General features: G+C 50.4%; 1 protein-coding gene across 6 annotated transcripts in view; it reads left to right on the top strand.

The window, feature by feature from the left end:
* RIN2 (Ras and Rab interactor 2) overlaps positions 1-18,980 on the top strand; it is a 248,243-nt gene that overhangs the window by 189,520 nt on the left and 39,743 nt on the right. For all 6 annotated transcript variants that reach the window (XM_029066539.2, XM_029066566.2, XM_029066556.2 and 3 more), the window contains 2 exons: positions 9,323-9,515; positions 15,616-15,727. In XM_029066539.2, coding sequence (XP_028922372.1) covers positions 9,323-9,515; positions 15,616-15,727 — 305 coding nt within the window. The remainder of the gene's footprint in view (positions 1-9,322; positions 9,516-15,615; positions 15,728-18,980) is intronic.

Raw genomic sequence — 18,980 nt, 5'->3', positions numbered from 1 at the left:
GAGCTTGGGAGAGACGACAGGACAGAGTTGGTAGACACGGTCCCTCCCTCTAATGAGCTTACAGTCTAGAGGGGGAGACCGACATGCATATAAATAAATTACAGATGCGTACGTCAGTGCTTAGTACAGTGCCTGGCATGTAGTAGGGGCTTAATAAATACCAGAGTTATTATTATTATTATTAGTGCTGTGGGGCTGAGGATGGGATGGATATCAGGTGTCCGAAGGGTGCGGCTTTACCTTCAGAGACACTGTAAATCAATGGTGGGATTAACAGGAAGATATGATTTGCGTGGCCAGATGGGAGCTCCACTCGCTGCTGTTGATATTGACCCCACCATGATCACTGTAGACCTCACTGGTGGCCTTGTAAGTTGGTAGAGCTGGGTGTTTTCAGCAGAAGGGTCAACGTGCCCTTCCGGAAGAGGGAACAGTGGTCTCTCTGCTCCTTTAGTCAGCCCAGCCCAACCTCAACCAGCACGGCGAGCCTGGAGGGGGCCGCCGGAGAGGTGGGAGCCCAAGTGAGAGTCTGGTTGCCCAGTTTGAGGGCTGAGAACAAGGATGATCTGACTAGTAGCTCCCAAAGGAGCGGTTGGATACTCCTTGACTACTCAAGGGAGAAGCAGCATGACATAACGGATAGAGTTTGGGCCTAGGAGTCAGAAGATCATGGGTTCTACTCTTGGCTCCACCACGTGTCTGCTGTGTGACCCAGGGCAAGTCACTTCACTCCTCTATTCTTCAGTTACCTCATCTGTAAAATGGGGATTGGGACTGTGAGCCCCACGCAGGACAGGGACAATGTCCAACCCAATTTGCTTGTACCCACCCCAGCACTTAGTACAGGGCTTGGCCCTTAACAAATACCACAGATATTGTTATTATTCTTATTACTTCTCAGATCCCTGCTCAGGTTATCCCCTCAGCCACTCCTAGACTCCACTGGAGATTGGTTTATTGTTTGCTGTCTTGCTCTCTGTCTACCTGTCTGTAAATCCATTTTCCCCCTTTTTGGCTTTTTTACCATCTGTAGCTACATTTTTTGTCTCCCTATTTTGTGGCTATAATCTGTGTGTTCTTGCTTCTCCCAGTAGGTTGTAAGCGCTTCAAAATTAAGGACCGTATCTTCTACTTTTATTATTTGCTCCCAGGCACGCAGTACAGTGCCCTGCATGCAGTAGGAATAGTTGTATTTGCATTTATTGAGCGCTCACTTGATGCAGTACACTGTTTTAAGTGCTTAGGAAATACAAAACAAGTAAATTACACATTCCCTGCCCACGAGAAGCTTACGTTCTAATGAGGGTGGCCAGTTCAGTGATTTCCAAACAAAAGACATCTAATTCATGCCTTACATATCCCAAATGCCCATTACAATGTCCTGTGGTTGGTGCCCAGTACAGTTTTCCATCCAGTACTATACTCTGTTCAGAGTAGGTATTTGTTAAGCGCGTACTATTTGCCAGGCCCTGTACTAAGCGCTGGGATGGATACAGACAAATCGAGTTGGACAAGGTCCCTGTCCCACCTGGGGCTCACAGTCTCAATCCTCATTTTACAGATGAGGTAACTGAGGCACAAAGACTTGACTTACCCAAGGTCACACAGTAGACAAGTGGAGGAACCGGGATTAGAACCTTCTGACTCCCAGGCCCGTGCTCTATCCTTGCTGCTTCTCACGACACCGTGCTGCATATCCAGTGAACACCAATGACGATGATCTATCAATCGATGATATTTATTGAGTGTTTACTGTGCAGAGCACTGTTCTAAGCACTCGGTAGGTACACTCCCTGCCCACCAGAAGCTCAAAGTCTAGATGGGGAACTAGATATTAGCTTGTCGAGGGCAGGGAATGTGGCTACCGACTCTGTTATATTGTACTCTCCCGAGCGTTTAGTACAGTGCCCTGCACAGAGTAAATGCTCAATGGATACCACCGATTGATTGAAATTAAAATATATTATGGATATGTACCCAAGCGCTGCGGGTGGGGTGAATAGCAGTTGCTTACAGGGTACACCCCGAAGTGCAGAAGGGAGAGGGAGAAGTGGAAATAAAGGTTTAGTCAAGGAAGACCTCTTGGAGGCGATTATAGATTACAGATTATTATTCTAGAATTGAATCACACAGTCCAAATAATTCGCACCTTTATTTTGAACGTTAAGGAGATTGCCTATCAGATGTTGGCATAGATTGCCCAAATTCCACCCTTCTGTTGATGGACCATTTCCAAAAGTGTTTCTGAGCTCAGATAAGTCAACTCATTTAGAGTCTGATAGGGTTTGCCATGCCATCGCAGGACTTGACTGTGCAAGACTTTTCTAGCAGCTGTATGCTAATGGTCGATGCATTTTGGCCTCGCTGCTGTTTGCAGTTTGTGTTCTCCTCGCCTCTGGCTCTTGGGGTGTCTTTGGCTGCAGGCTTGAACTGGAGGTGTGAGATGTAGCAAGAGACAGCGTGGCCTAATAATAATAACGATGGTCTCTGTTGAGCGCTAAGTGCTGGAGACTGTTCTAAGCGTTGGGGTAGATACAAGGCCTGGTGGAAGGAGCACAGGCCCGGTGGACTGTAATCTGGTCGTGGCAGGGAGTATCTCCTTATTGTTATATTATACTCTCCCAAGCACTTAGTTCAGCGCTCTGCACACTGTAAGTGATCAATCAGTGAGATTGACTGACTGTGTGACCTTGGGTACATCACTTCTCTGTTCCTCATTTCCCTCATCTGCAAATTGGGGATTCAATTCCTGTCCTCACCCTTACTTAGAGTGGGAGACAAATGGGATACCCGGTTATCGTCTATCTACCTCAGTGCTTAGTTTTACGCTTGGCACGTAGCGCTACAAATCCCGTCTAAAAAACAATCCCTCAATAAATCATTATGTAGGTTTCAATGTCATTTGCCTTCTTGTTTTAATCGTGAAAATTGAGGAACTTGCAAAAAATTCAAGAGAAAACATCCGTGCAGGGGTGAGTAGCCAGATTCTGTCACCAGCTAGGTTTGGGGTGAGTTACGTGCAGTCCGCCCCGGGAATCTGTGTTCCAAGAAGTCACGACCTTGGGGTCCCAGGGCCAGTTGAGACACACAAAAGGAAGTTTAAGGGATACAGTTAGCTCTCCTACCTCACCTGCTGATGTTCTGCTACAACCCATCCCGCATACTCCACTCCTGTAATAATAATGTTGGTATTTGTTAAGCGCTTACTAGGTGCAGAGCACTGTTCTAAGCGCTGGGGTAGATAGAGGGGAATCAGGTTGTCCCACGTGAGGCTCACAGTTAATCCCCATTTTACAGATGAGGTAACTGAGGCTCAGAGAAGTGAAGTGACTTGCCCACAGTCACACAGCGGACAAGCGGCCGAGCCGGGAGTCGAACCCATGACCTCTGACTCCGAAGCCCGGGCTCTTTCCACTGAGCCACGCTGCTTCACTCTCCGTACCTCCTGCTCGTCTGTCTCTCAGCCTCCGCTCTGTGGCCCGGAACTCTCTCCCTCTTTATAGCCAACAGACCACCTTGAAAACTCTCCGAAAACTCTCCGAAAACCCCCATCTCCTTCAAGAGGCCTTTCCTGTCTACACCCTCATTTCCCCTATTTATTGTCGGGCGCTCCCCTCAGCGTTGACTATACACTTGAGAAGCAGCGTGGCTTAGTGGCAAGAGCCCGGGCTTGGGAGTCAGAGATCATGAACTCAATTCCCGACTCTGCTGCTTCTCAGCTGGGTGACTTTGGGCAAGTCCTTTCACTTTTCTGTGCCTCAGTTCCCTCATCTGTTAAATGAGCATTACGACCGTGAGCCCCACGTGGGACAACCTGATCACCTTGTATCCTCCCAGGTGCTTAGAAGAGTGCTTTGCACATAGCAAGCGCTTAACAAATGTCATCATCATTATTATCATTAGCTGTGTACCCCTTAACCACTCTGATATTTGCCCCAGCTCCACAGCACTTATGTAGGTATCCTTTAGGTCTACTCTTTGCCCTATCTGTAATTTATTTTAGTATCTGCCTTGCGCTGTAGACTGTAAGCTTGTTGTGGAAAGGGAACACGTGTACTAGCTGTTGTATACCAGCTCTGCCACTTGGCAGCTGTGTGACTGTGGGCAAGTCACTTCACTTCTCTGGGCCTCAGTTACCTCATCTGTAAAATGGGGATGAAGACTGCTAGCCTCACTTGGGACAACCTGATGACCCTGTATCTACCCCAGCGCTCAGAACAGTGCTCGGCACATAGTAAGCGCTTAACAAATACCAACATTAATAATAATTATAGTAATAACAGTAATAACGATGGCATTTGTTAAGCGCTTACTATGTGCCGAGCACTGTTCTAAGAGCTGGGGAGGATACAAGGTGATCAGGTTGTCCCACGTGGGGCTCACAGTCTTAATCCCCATTTTACAGATGGAGGAACTGAGGCCCAGAGAAGTGAGGTGACTTGCCCAAAGTCACACAGCTGACAAGTGGCTGAGCCGGGATTCGAACCCATAACCTCTGACTCCCAAGCCCGGGCTCTTTCCACTGAGCCACGCCGCTTCTCTGTATTATGGTATTTGTTAAGTGCTTACTATGTGTCAAGCACTGTTTTAAGCGCTGGAGTAAATACAAGGCTATCAGGTTGTCCCCCGTGGGGCTCACAGTCTTCATCCCCATTCTCCAGGTGAGGTAACTGAGGCACAGAGAAGTGAAGTGGCTTGCCCAAGGTCACGCAGCAGAAAGGGGCAGAGCCCAGATTAGAACCCACGTCCTCTGACTCCCAAGCCCGCGCTCTTTCCACTAAGCCACGCTGCTTCTCTATTCTCCCGTGTGCTTAAAACTGAGCGCTACACATAGTAAGTACTCAATAAATACCACTGATGGATCGATCGATTGATCGAACAGACCAGAGCCATGTAATGAGTTGCCCGAAAATGGGCATTTTAGCCTGGTTCTATCTGCTCCAGCCTCCCCCCCCGTGTGTGGAAATACGGCCGCTCTCATTTCACGACTCACAACTCCCAGCCCTTTTCCTCAGCAGCATTTTCCCCCTACCCTCCTGACAGTGTGAAAGGACTGCTTTAGCATCTCTGGGCGCGCTGAGGAACTGAATCCAGCAACTCTTTGGGCTCATGCTGCCTCACCTTCTGCACGAACAGTGAGGGTGATTTGGTTTACCTCTCCACCTGGATCCCTTTCCAGGTGAAGGGATCATTCTGAGATTGCTCAGACCTCTCAGCTTCCCCTAGAAAGGAAGCAACATGGCTTAGAGGAAATAGTATGGACCTGGACGTCAGAAGGATCTGGGTTCTAATCCTCTAGACCGTAAGCTCGTGTGGGCAGGGAATGTGTCTGTTATATTGTTATAGTTCTCCGCACACGGTAAGCGCTCGATAAATACAGTGACTGATTGATCTCAATTCCACCACTTGCCTGCTTGGGCAAGTCACTTAACTTCTCTGTACCTCAGTTTCTTCACCCATAAAATGGGGAGTCAAGATCTTTTTTCCCGCCCCATTTAAGGCTGTGAGCCACAGAGGAAACGAGGCTCACGTCCGACCTGATTACCTTGTATCCTTCCCAGTGCATGGCACATAGTAAGCACTTGACAATAACCACAGTTACTTTGATTACTAAAAACCAAAGAGGCCAGGCAGAGTAATCTGCCCTATGTAGAGTTTTCATCTGGCTTGGTTGGGCCCTGGAAAGTCTTCTGTCTGCCTCCCAGGACTCCTCCTCCTTCAGTAGGTTCCCAAGCACTTAGTACAGTGCTCTGCACAGAGTAAGCGCTCAATAAATGTGATCGATTGACAGATTGCTCCCCTTCCTCCTTCCCTCCCACCACCCCGCCTGGTTGTGAAGAAGGGCAGAGCTCAGACGAGCTGAAGTGAGATCCGCAACTTGGGCCCAAGTTGTGAAATTTTCCAACCCGTGAAGTGTTTGACCCCCGTGCTACAGATCAGCAGGATCGGCTGCTCGTATCATTAAAGTTCCTCCCGCTAGGAAGAAATGTTAATTTCCAAAGGTAGATCCCTCCCAGAAGGGCACCCGGAATCTGTGAAAGGGACAGGGCCTGCACAGAGTAGGTTTATTTTTCAAGAGAAATGGTCGAGGAGAATTTCCTCTTCTGATCTGCATGGCACCCGAGGCCAAGCTAATTTTTCGGGCAGCCTGGAGCGAGCGGGGATTGCTGGATCGCTGGGCGCAGCTAGGGTAGCGTGGTCTGGAAGGAGCATGGCCTAGTGAACAGAACATGGGCCTGGGAATCAAAAGGACCTGGGTTCTAATCCCAGGTCCGCCACTTGTCTGCTGGGTGATCTTTCATTCATTCGATCGTATTTCATTCAATCATAGTTATTAAGCACTTACTGCATGCGGAACTCTTTACTAAGCAATAGGGAAAGCACACTACAACAATCAACAGCGGCATTCCCCGCCCACAACGAGCTCACGGTCTGAGGGGCCGGGAAACAGACGTCAGTACAAATAAATAAAATTACAGATATATACGGAAGTGTTAAGGGGCTGGGGATGGGGGGGTGGGCAAAGGGGGCAAGTCAGGGCGATGCAGAAGGGCGTGGGAGGTGAGGAAAAGTGGGTCTCGGAAGGCCTCTTGGAGAAGATGTGCCTTCAGTACGGCTTTGAAGGCGGGGGGAGAATCACTTCACTTCGCAGGGCCTCAGCTACCTCATCAATCATTCAGTGATACTTATCGAGAGCTTACTGTGTGCAAAGTTCCAAATTAAGCGCTTGAAAGAGTACAGTACAGCAGAATTAGCAATCGCGTTCCCTGCCCATAACAAATCGAGTCTAGAGGGGAGCTAAAAATGGGGATTGAGACTTTGAGCCCCATGTGGGACATGGACTGTGTCCAACCTGATTATCCTCTAAATGATGTTGGTATTTGTTAAGCGCTTACTATGTGCCGAGCACCGTTCTAAGCGCTGGGATAGACACGAGGGGATCAGGTTGTCCCACCTGGGGCGCACAGTCTTAATCCCCATTTTACAGATGAGGTAACTGAGGCACAGAGAAGTTAAGTGACTTGCCCACCGTCACACGGCTGGCAAGTGGCGGAGCCGGGATTCGAACTCATGGCCTCTGACTCCAAAGCCCGTGCTCTTCCCACTGAGCCACATCGCTCAGCATAGTGCCCGGCACACAGTCAGCGCTTAACAAGTAGCAGCCTCCCACCCCTAGTCGTGCCTTGGAACCCACCGGGACACTGGCAGGCTGACTGACAAGTGACATTTATTTGTTAATGAGGTGTACATCCCCTTGATTCTATTTATCGTGATTATGTTGTCTTGTTTTTGTCCGTCTGTCTCCCCCGATTAGACCGGGAGCCCGTCACTGGGCAGGGATTGTGTCTATCTGTTGCCGAATTGTAACTTCCAAGCGCTTAGTCCAGTGCTCTGCACATAGTAAGCGCTCAATAAATGCTATTGAATGAATGAATTTTGGGCTTTTTCACACTTTCAGCCGTGCTCCGATCCCCCGATTTCCCATTGCCAATCTGGGGGCCCAGGGGGCGGTTGGGATGGGGGAGGGGGAGCTGAGATGTTGGAGCAGTTTATTGGAATTTTTAGAGCCGCCGCGGAGATGCTGATGATTCAGGAGATGTTCAAATATCCTCCTTTCTCCCTCTGGGTTCCGGCTGCTGTTGAGACCACCCCTAAAGTTTCTTTCTGGTATTTTTCTTTTTAAATGGTATTTGTTAAGCACTCACTATGTGCCAAGTGTTGGGTAGGTCCAAGCGCTGGTGTAGCAGTATGGCACAGTGAAAAGAGCATGGACTTCAGAATCAGAGGTCATGGGTTCGACTCCCGGCTCTGCCACTTGTCAGCTGTGTGACCGTGGGCAAGTCACTTTACTTCTCTGGGCCTCAGTCACCTCATCTGTAAAATGGGGATTATCTGTGAGCCTCACGTGGGACAAACTGATTACCCTGTATCTGCCCCAGCGCTTAGAACAGTGCTCCGCACATAGTAAGCGCTTAACAGATATCAACATTATTAATATTATTATTAGATAGGTACAAGATAAACAGGTCTCTGCCTCCCTTGGGGCTCACAGTGTAAGTAGGAGGGAGTAGGATTGAATCCCCATTTTACAGATGAGGTAACTGAGGCACAGTAAAATCAAGTGACATGTCAGAGGTCACACACCAGGCGAGTGGCCAAGCGAGTTTAGAACCCAGGGCCTTTGACTACCGGGTCCGTGCTCTTTCCGCTAAGTCAGTTGCTCTCCTTGCACATCCTGAACAGAGCCAAGTAAAAAAAAAAAATGGACCCCGCTGCAGCCCCCTCTAGACTGTAAATTCGATGTGATCAGGAAATGTATATATTGTTTTATTGTTCTACTGTAGTCTCCCAAGCAGTCAGTACAGTGCTCTGCACACAGTAAGCGCTCAATAAATAAATAAAAATAAATAAATAAATGTAGAGAAGCAGCATAGCTCAGTGGAAAGAGCACGCGCTTGGGAGTCAGAGGTCAGGGTTCGAATCCTGACTCTGCCACTTGTCAGCTGTGTGACTGTGGGCAAGTCACTTCACTTCTCTGTGCCTCGGTTACCTCATCTGTAAAATGGGGATGAAGACTGTGAGCCCCACGTGGGACAACCCGATGACCCTGTACCTACCCCAGCGCTTAGTACGGTGCTCTGCACATAGTAAGCGCTTAACAAATACCAACATTATTATTATGAATACGATCGACTGACTGCCTGCAGCGTCCCGCCAGGCGGGCCCCGAGTCGGTCAAAAATCAAACCCACAGCATCCATTCTGACTTGCCACAAGAAGCGGCCACAAAGTTCCCTTCCGCTGGATTGAAAACAAGCCTCGAGCAGGGGAGCCGTTAAGCAACAAGTGGAGTCTTCACAAGCCAATGTTTGTCCCGACCGGGGAAGACCCTGGGATTTCCGGGTGTCAATTTTGAGGTAGAAGCCACGCTCGGGCATATCATTCATTCATTTATTCAATAGTATTTATTGAGCGCTTACTATTCATTCAATAGTATTTATTGAGCGATTACTATGTGCAGAGCACTGTACTAAGCGCTTGGAATGGACAAGTCGGTAACAGATAGAGACGGTCCCTGCCCTTTGACGGGCTCACGGTCTAATCGGGGGAGATGATGTGCAGAACACTATACTGAGCACTTGGAATATACAATTCAGCAACAGATAGAGACAATATCTGCCCAGTGACGGGCTCACAGTCTAATCGGGGGAGACGGACGGACAAAAACGAGACAACGTAAAATTACTAGAAACATTTCCTGGCTTGGAAAAGCAGCCTCGCTCCCCTCATCGCGTCTTCGTTTCTCCTCCCCCCCCCCCCAGTGCGCTGAAGGACACGGATGACGCCGTTCCGGAGAAGAAGGATCCCAAAGCCTACCCCCGGGATTCCGGCTACGACAGTCTCTCCAACAAACTCAGCATCCTGGATCGGCTTCTTCACACGCATCCCGTATGGCTGCAGCTCAGCCTCAGCGAGGAGGAGGCCAGGAGTACCCTTCGGACCCAGCCTCCGGGAGTAAGGGCCTTCTTAATCGCGATGCCGCTGGGGAGGAGGGGGCCGGAGTTAGGCACGGAGGGGGAGAGCTCAGCGGGGTGCGTACTAATAATGTTGGTATTTGTTAAGCGCTTATTATGTGCTGAGCACCGTTCTAAGCGCTGGGGTAGACACAGGGGAATCAGGTCGTCCCACGTGGGGCTCACGGTCTTAATCCCCATTTTACAGATGAGGGAACTGAGGCACAGAGAAGTGAAGTGACTTGCCCACACAGCTGACAAGTGGCAGAGCCGGGATTTTGAAACCATGACCTCTGACTCCCAAGCCCGTGCTCTTTCCACTGAGCCACGACTACCAAAGTACTCTCCGAAGTATTTCCTTTGTACAATGCTTTGGACCCATTAGGAGGCAGGGGAAGCAATAATGCCAAGTGGAAAGAGCTCGGGATGGGAGCCTGGAGACCCAGGCTTGAGTCCCAGCTCTGTCATTGGCCAGCTGGGTGATTTCGGGCAGGTCGCTTAACCTCTCTGGACCTCAGTTTCCTCATCTCTTAAATGCCGCACGGTTGAGAAGCCGCGTGGCTCAGTGGAAAGAGCCCGGGCTTGGGAGTCAGAGGTCATGGGTTCGACCATGGGTTAGAACCCAGGCCCTTCTGACTCCCAGACCCGTGTTCTATTCACGAGGCCACGCTGCTTCTCGTGCCCTCTTTCCACCAGGGAACGCTGCTTCCCTTCACATCCGCTCTCCCCATCTTCAAAGTCCCTCTGAAATCACATTTCCTCCAAGTGGCCTTCCTCTCTCATCTCCTCAGTTTGTATCTCCACCAGCTGCCATCTCTGGACTTCCATATCTCCTAAGCACATAAGCAGTTTCAACCTCCCGTAGCACTTACGCACAAATCTAATATACTCCGTTCCATAAGCACTACCTCCTGGGCGTGGCTCAGAGGAAAGAGCCCGGGCTTGGGAGTCAGAGGTCATGAGTTCGAATCTCGGCTCTGCCACTTGGCAGCTGTGTGACTGTGGGCAAGTCACTTCACTTCTCTGGGCCTCAGTTCCCTCATCTGTAAAATGGGGATTAACTGTGAGCCTCACGTGGGACAACCTGATTACCCTGTATCTACCCCAGCTCTTAGAACAGTGCTTGGCACATAGTAAGTGCTTAACAAATACCAGCATTATTATTATTATTATTATTATTATAGAGACATAGCATGGCATGGTGGTTAGAGCGCGGGCCTGCGAGTCAGAAGGACCTGGGTTCTAATTCTGACCGTTCCACCTGTCTGCTGTGTGACCTTGGGCAAGTTACTTCACTTTTCTGGATCTCAGTTATTTCATCTGTAAAATGGGGGTTAAGAGTGTGATCCTTAAGTGGGACGGGGACTGTGTCCAACCTGATTAACTTGTATCTCCCTCAGTGCTTAGAATAGTGCTTGGCACATGATAAGAGCTGAATAAGAACCATTATTATTATTACAGGGGGAGACAGGCATTAAAATTGATTAGGGTCAGGGGAAATCATAGAGTAATATGGACAGGGAAGGGGAGAGACTGGAAGCGGGAAGATCAGCCACGGAGGCTGATGCCGTAGACAAGCCGGGTGGAGCCCACCACCTATGATTCTTTATATTTATATTGATGCTATTGATGCACTTCCCAAGCGCTTAGTACAGTGCTCTGCACTCAGTAAGCCCTCAATATATATGAATGAATGAATGAACGAATTCCTGTCTACTTGTTTTGTTTTGTTGTCTGTCTCCCCCCTTCTAGACTGTGAGCCCGTTGTTGGGTAGGGATTGTCTCTCTTTGTTGCCAAATTGTACTTTCCAAGCGCTTAGTACAGTGCTCTGCACATCGTAAGCGCTAAATAAATACTAATGAATGAATGAATTCCCCCATCCCGTACCTTTCTGATCTCCCTCTCAAGCAGAAACTAGTAGAAGGAGGCATCTCTGACAGAGCAGCTTCCCAGCCATTCTTCAGGCTGTCTCCCAGCCTCCCCTCGGCCCCTAAAGGGAGAAGCCGATTTCAGAGGGGATTTTTGCTAAGCGCTTACTATGTGCCGAGCAACGTACTAAGCAGTGGGGTAGATACAATAGCATCAGATCCCATATGGGGCTCACATTCTAAGTAGGAAAGAGAACAGGTTTTGAATCCTCATTTAGCAGATGAGGGAACTGAGGGGCAGAGAAGTGAAGTGACTTGCCCAAGTCACACGGCAGACAGGTGGTTGAACCGGGTTTAGAACTCAGATCCTCCGCTTCCTAGGCCTTTGCTCTTTCCAGTAGGCCATGCTGCTTCATCGTGGAGGGAGGATATGGAGTGGATGAAAGTGAGGGAACTGAGAGAGGCTGAAAGGGGGGAAGGGAGAGAAAAGAGACATTTGGCTGAAAGCTCTTTTTTAAAAAATGCTTTTTGTTAAGCACTTACTATGTGCCAAGCACTGTACTAAGCACTGGGGTAGATATAAGCTAATCAGGTTGGACCAAGCTCCTGTCCCACATGGGGCTCACAGTCTTAATCCCCATTTACAGATGAGGTAATAATATAATTAGTCCATTTTTTAAGCACTTGCTATGTACCAGGCACTGTACTAAGTGCTGGGTAATTGAGGCACAGAGGAGTTAAGTGACTTGGCCAAGGTCATGCAGCAGACAAGTGGCAGAGCTAGGATTAGAACCAGCTCCTTGTGGGATGGGAACACGTCTAACAACCGTGTTACATTGTTTTCTCCCAAGGGCACGCACAGTAAACGCTCAATAAATACAATTGCAATCAATGATATTTATTGAGCACTTACAGTGTGCAGAGCACCCTACTAAGCACCTGATTGGGAAGAAAGGGGAGAGAGGTGAAAACAGGTGTAATATTTTGAGCTGAGGGTGGGCTCGGCAACGTAACAGTGTGGATCGGAATCAGCCAGCATTGTGATAATAATAATAATGTTGGTATTTGTTAAGCGCTTACTAGGTGCCGAGCACCGTTCTAAGCGCTGGGGGAGATACGGGGTAATCAGATTGTCCTACGTGAGGTGCACAGTCTTCATCCCCATTGTACAGATGAGGGAACTGAGGCCCAGAGAAGTGAAGTGACTTGCCCACAGTCACACAGCTGACAAGTGGCAGAGCCGGGATTCGAACCCATGACCTCTGACTCCCAAGCCCGGGCTTTTGCCACTGAGCCACTCTCAGTGATCTCTCCACTCTCGAGGCCCAGCCTGACTCCAGCTGAGACCAGGGAGTGCGTGCCCAAATCCAAACAGGCGGAAAAGCCGTGGCTCAATGTTGGGGTGGAACGAGGGCAGTGCAGAGCCAGGACGGGCCTTTGGTAGATGTGCTGTCGTATCTGGGGCTGCCGAGGCCCCGGCAACGCCTGGGGACAGCCGGGTATCTGCAGTCGTCTGGACGAGAGGGGGAAGGAGTGTTTGTTTCTCCCCCACACCCCTCACCCACCGGGGGGATATGTATTTAGGGCCAACTCGAGCCCAAGCTGCCCTCCCCGTTCCTGGAAAAGTGGTCCAGGGAATCGTTCTTTTCTCCTTCACGAGAAACCCAACGCCATCTCAAAGCTCTCACTCCCGCTACCCAGCCCGAACTGCCCCCTTCTCTCCCCCCACTCCCTGTTCCTCTCTTGTAGGGGTGAAGCACAGCCCCAGAGCAGAGCTGGGTTGGGCGGGCCAAGGGCACACCCTGCCTTTCTGAGGCAGGGAGGAGGAGGAGAAGGAGGAGGAGCAATGGGCCTTCAGAGAGCCGGCGGCAGGGAGTGGGCCGGCCCGTCTGGTTGGTTTGGTTGCAGCAGGACTGTGATCTCTCTTCAGATTGCAGCCCCTCCCTTCCCTTCCTCACCCTCTCTCCCCAGTAGTTCCCCACCTTACTCTCCCCACCTTCAAAATCTTACCTTTAAGAGGCACATCTCCTTCAAGAGGTCTTCCCTGACTGAGCCCTCATTTCCTTTTCTCCCACTCTCTTCTGCATCTCCCTGGTTTGCTCCCTTTATTCCCCACTCCACTCAGCTTCGTGGCACTTATGTACATATCCATAATTTACTTATATTACTGTCTGGACCCTAAGCTCGCTGTGGGCAGAGACGTGTCTACCAACTCTCTCACATTGTACATTCCCAAGTGCTTAGTACAGTACTCTGCACACAGGAAGTGCTCAATAAGTACGATTGATTGATTAATCCTCAGCAGGGTGGAGGAATGTCCTGGAAAACAGAGTGCATTTCCGTCCAACACGTGACAAATTCTGTTTTGTTGGGTTACGTAAAAATCACCCCTAGAAGTAAACAACCTGTAACACCTTTACGGAACCCTTAGTTGGATCTGTTCAGCCCAGAGCGAGTTTGGGGGGAGATAATTTTCTTCTATTGAGTTCCTTTTTTTGGCTGGGGCTTCCCTGGACAAACCCCAGTACGGATCCCGGTCACCATCATTCTCACGGGTCTCACCGGTTTCCCCGGAACGTGCCCCAGAGACGCCGATCCCGGCACTGCTTGCCCAATAGACTTACGGCTCTTCCACCCTCACTGCCCCGGCCCTGCTGCCCTGCTGCAGCCCCAGTGGGTCTTAATGTCGCCCTCGCGATCCAGGCTAGTCGAGAGGGGCAGCGCCGACCCACCGGGCTCTCCAGGTACCTGCCAATCATCAGTCAGTCAATCGGTGGTATTAACTGAGCGCTTACCGTGTGCAGAGCTTGGAAGGGTAGAGTACAACAGAATTAGTAGATCCACTCCCTGCCCACGATGAGCTCGAGGTCTCTAGAGAGAGGCAGATATTAATATAAATAAATACAAAGGATTATTTATAAATCAGTAAATCAGTCTCTGGGCCGGTGTATGTAAGCTCCTTCGGTGCATCGCCTTTCAATTCTTCCCAGGTGAACTGCATCCAAAAGAATTCCGAATGAGAATCCCCTAAATGCTGACTGGCTTAAATGTCAATCCCGTTCTCATGGTTAAGACCCAGTTGGCTAGTTCCAATAGAGCCAAGGGATGTCATCCGCCCTCTCCCGTCTCCTGCCGTGTGGCCACAGTTTCCTAGGCACCCGGTGGTCCCTTCCACCAGGCCCCGCCTGTCACCCCCATCCAGGGGAGCAGAGAGGGCGGAAGGGCAAGGAGCATTTGAGTGAAAGTCCACCGAAACAGATACGGGCCAGGAAACGGAGCGAGGTCAAGAAAACCTGCTGTTGTTGCGAGTTGTGGGGCCGTCCTGCCCACCCAGCCCAAACCCATCCAGACCGGATCTGCAGACACCTCACATTTGGCTGTGGGAGTGACATTGAGAGCAGCTCCACGTTGCCAAGTGGGAAGAGCGAATGGCCACGCTTCCCTTAGGTTGCCCCACTGCTTCCCTTTAGAGTGGGTCAGCCCTGCTGGCTGGCTGGACCACTGGAGGCCACTAACCCAACCCATAACCCTCAGAAGCTCCTTTTGTGTAATGTGGGTATGATTCATGATTTCAGTCCCTTGTACATAGGCCCACATGACAAAATTCCGTTAGGGAAATTGGGAGGCTTTTTCCTGGGGTGTTTGTTAAGCACTTAGTATGCTTCAGTCTTATTTACTGAGTGCTTACAGTTTGCAGAGCACTGTACTAAGCACTTGGGAGAGTTCGGTACAGCGATAAACAGACACGTTCCCTGCCTACAACATATGTGCTAAATACTGTACTAAACATTGGGGTAGGTACAAGATAATCAGGGCAGAGAACTTGGGGCTCACAGTCTAAGGGGGGAGAAAGAACAGATACTGAATCTGTTTTACAGATGAGGCCCAGAAATCCCAGATCACACAGCAGGCCAGTGGTAGAGCTGGGATTAGAACCCAGGTCCTCTGACTCCCAGGCCTGTGCTCTTTCCACGCCGATTCCCGAGAGGGACCCAGCAGTTTCCCCACACGGGGTAGAAGGAAAATATCTGTACAGTCCTTTGCAGAAGAGCCATGGCCCGTAAAGAATTCTGTCTGACTCTCAAAGCGCTCCAAGGAGATCTTTTAGGTGAAGTGCTCCCAGGAGGTATTTTAGGTATGTGAACCCAAGGCCTGTAACCAGAGAAATCCCGTGTGCCGTCACAAAGCTTGAGAATGCTATTGTATCAAAGCTGCTCTGTCTTTTATCCTAGATCTTCCTCGTTAGGAGATCCACCAAAATGCAGAAGAAAGTCCTCTCACTCCGCCTGCCTGATGAATTTGGGGCCCCGCTCAAAGAATTTGCCATCAAAGAAAGCACATACAGTAAGTGATTTGTTCACCTGGTAAACATCTGTTATGTGATAGGAGCTTTTGATCCATTCCGGGCAAGGTCGGGGGTGCTCTTCTGGAATCTCTGCAAAGGAGTGACAGGATGATTTTAAGGCGACACAAGAGATTCCAAGGCTGAATTCTTCTCCCGAGTTCCCCCCGGTCACCCTGGGTGACCGGCAGGGTCCTGAACCCCCAGTCTACACTGTTTCAGTGTCCTTGATTCTGTGAAAGGGATCAGACGCCTGATGGGGTGAGTTGGTGGAGGAATGGTTCTCTGACTCAGATCGCCTCACGATTGCTGGCTCCTGGATCCCCTTGTTGAATGCTGTTCTCCCAGGGCCTTTGAGAAACACGGCGCGTAAGTAGAAACCCCAGTACCCGGATTCCAAGGCTGATGGAAAGGGAAGAGGGTCAGTTGAGAGGCTCCGGCCCTGAGAAAAGGGAGGCCACGGGGCCATGGGAAAACCGGCAGCTCGAAATGAAGGGGAAAAGTCCGTGGCCACGATCCAGCCGCTCCAGCCTCCCCCAGGACTGAGCTGGAGGAAGGGCAGGGTGGGTGGGGGCTATGGGGTCTCATCATCCATCAGTTCAGCAGCTGGGCCGGCCCGAGCTCATTAGTCGGTTCAACCGAACCTTTCCACGAGGGGAGACGTCGAGGTTACGTCCGCACCACCCCGACTTTGTTGTGGATCCCTCGGCCAGCTGAACTCCGTCCTTGGCCCCAGAAGAGTCCGTCCCAAATCTTCTTTCAGGGTTGGCCTCAGCGTCAACCCTGACTTCCGTCCACGGAGTAGCTCGGGCCGGCAAGCCAGTCCCAGGCTCGATCCTTGGAAGGAAACGGCACGACCTCAGCAGGGGAGGGATTTGGAAGGGGATGGAGGCCGGCTGACTAGAAGAGGCATGTCTTTCCCGGGAGGAAAGATCGGCTATGAAGTGCTCACAGTCGGTTGGAAAGGAAGTTACAGTTTAGACCGGTTGCAATTCACAGTTCCAAAATTCCAGAAGAAAGTCAAGTGAGCAGTGTTGACTTAGCCAGGGAGGTACTCAACCAATTGTATTTATGCAGTGCTTTCTGGGTGTCCAGAAGTGCTTGGGAGAGTACAATATAACAATATAACAGAGTTGGTAGACACATTCATTCATTCAATTGTATTTACCGATCATTTACTGTGTGCAAAGCACTGTACTAACTGCTGGGGAGAGTATAATAGAACCATAAACAGATACATTCCCTGCTCACAATGAGATAGCCTCTATTCGCAACAAGTTTTCGGTCTCGGGGATGTAGCTTTCCTCTCCTTCTTAGGTTGTTGGAGTTGGACGAACCAGCTGGGTTAATGACCCTTGTGAGGACAGAACTCTTATCTTCGCCCTGGGCTGGATCAACAGTCCCGATTGAGCGCGTGCTCCGTGGAGGGTGCAGCGACAGACTCAGGAAAGCACACAGAAGGAGCCACCAACTAAGAGCCCTTCCCTTCCAGGAACGTTCTGAGAAATCAATCAGTCCAACCATCAGTGGTATTGATTGAGCACTTACTATATGCACTGTACTAAGCGGTGGGGAGATGCACAGCTCAACAGAATCAGCAGTCGTGTTCCCTGTCCATAATGAGCTTATAGCGTACAGCGTAATATGGGGGCAAAATGGGGTAATACACGATTGAAAGAGAGGAGCAGGAGCATTGCCGAATTGTACTTTCCAAGCGCTTAGTACAGTGCTCTGCACTCAGTAAGTGCTCAGTAAATACGATTGAATGAACGAATGAGTAGTAATAATGATGATGATATTTGTTAAGCGCTTACTATTCGCCAAGCGCCAGTGAGACCCAGTTTATGAAAACACGGGGTGACGGATCCATTCGATGGTGTTTCCGTCAGCGGTGTTTACTGAGCACTTCCCGAGGACAGAACGCTGTACTAAGAGCTTGGGAGACTATGATACAATAGAATTGATAGACACGATCCCCGCCCACTGTTAGACCGTGAACTCGTCCTCTACGCTGTAAGTTGGTTGCGGGCAGGGAATGGGAGAACAACAGTGGATCCAGAACTGAACCCTGAGAGAAAAGGAACCACTGGAGAGGTTTGGAAAAACAGGATTAAACCACATCCTGGAGAGAGTTTCATAGCTGGAGAGAATTTCAAGGGAAAAGGCGGAGTTTGCCATCGTCACAGAAAGCAAAGGAGAGAGGATAGGGGGATCAGAAGGGAGAAGAGGCCATCGGATTCAACCAGAACAAACTCGTCAGCGGAAGCAGTTTCCAAACTTTTGGTCTGAACGTGGCAGGGAGGAAAGAGCCAGAGGGAAAGAAACGAATGATGATGCCGGTGAGAGAGGATGGCGGCAGCAGAGACGCCAGTGTGGGAGATGCATTAGTTGGGAGGGAGGAGAAGGTGGATGTGGAGTGAGGCTGATATCGAGGAGGGCAAAGGGGAGCCTGGAAGGAACTGGTGTCTTGGGGCTTCATTCTCATTAGTCACGTAGTTTGCAAAATCATCCAGCGTGGTGGGTGAGGGCAGTGGAAGGGAGGAGACAACGGAAAACCTGATCAGGATGTCGAAAGCTTGACATTGGAGGGAACTAGGCCTGGGGAGTCGGTGAGGCAGAAGCAGTAACGCTGATGTGCTATCGTTAAGGCAGAGTTCCCGGGTTAGAGGGCAATTTGGCTGTGGTGTGAGCTGGTTGATGGGAGGACATGAGCAGTTGGGGGACTCAATCTGGAAAAGATATGCTTTCAGGAAGTTACGAAGATGAGGAGGGACGTGGTTTGGTGGATCGGCAGGGGAGGGAGTTCCTGGTAGGCGGGAGGGTTTGCGACGGTTGACAGGCAGAAGAATCGTTAGGGGGACAGAGCGAAAGGTTGGCTTAGGTGGAGCGGGGACTCGCCGGAGGAGAGCGGAGCGGCGAGAGGGAGCCAGCTCGTAGAGATCTCTGCAGAGGGCCCCTCTGGGGGTGCCGGGTCGTATGACAATCGGGTCGTTGACTGCCGGGGAACCCCTTGAACCTCGTGGTCGGGACTACCCGCTCCACGAGCTTTGCAGACATCCCAGCCAGGGCTGCTGAAGATTTTCTTTTTTTTCACCTGGCGTGCCTTTTCCAAAACTCTGCAAAGCGAGGCGGGAAGCTGAGCCCAGGGACAAGTGGCCACAGGCCCCCAACAGGCTGAAACGTGACCCGAGGGGCGGAGGGAGGCGGGGGTACACCCCTTCCTCGTGTCGGCCTGCCTCTGGGTCCCCTCCCCGT

The sequence above is a fragment of the Ornithorhynchus anatinus genome, chromosome 1, assembly GCF_004115215.2.
Source record: "Ornithorhynchus anatinus isolate Pmale09 chromosome 1, mOrnAna1.pri.v4, whole genome shotgun sequence".
In the NCBI taxonomy this organism is placed as follows: domain Eukaryota; kingdom Metazoa; phylum Chordata; class Mammalia; order Monotremata; family Ornithorhynchidae; genus Ornithorhynchus; species Ornithorhynchus anatinus.
Note: the sequence above shows the minus strand (reverse complement) of the source record. Positions and strands in the feature narration are given on the sequence as shown.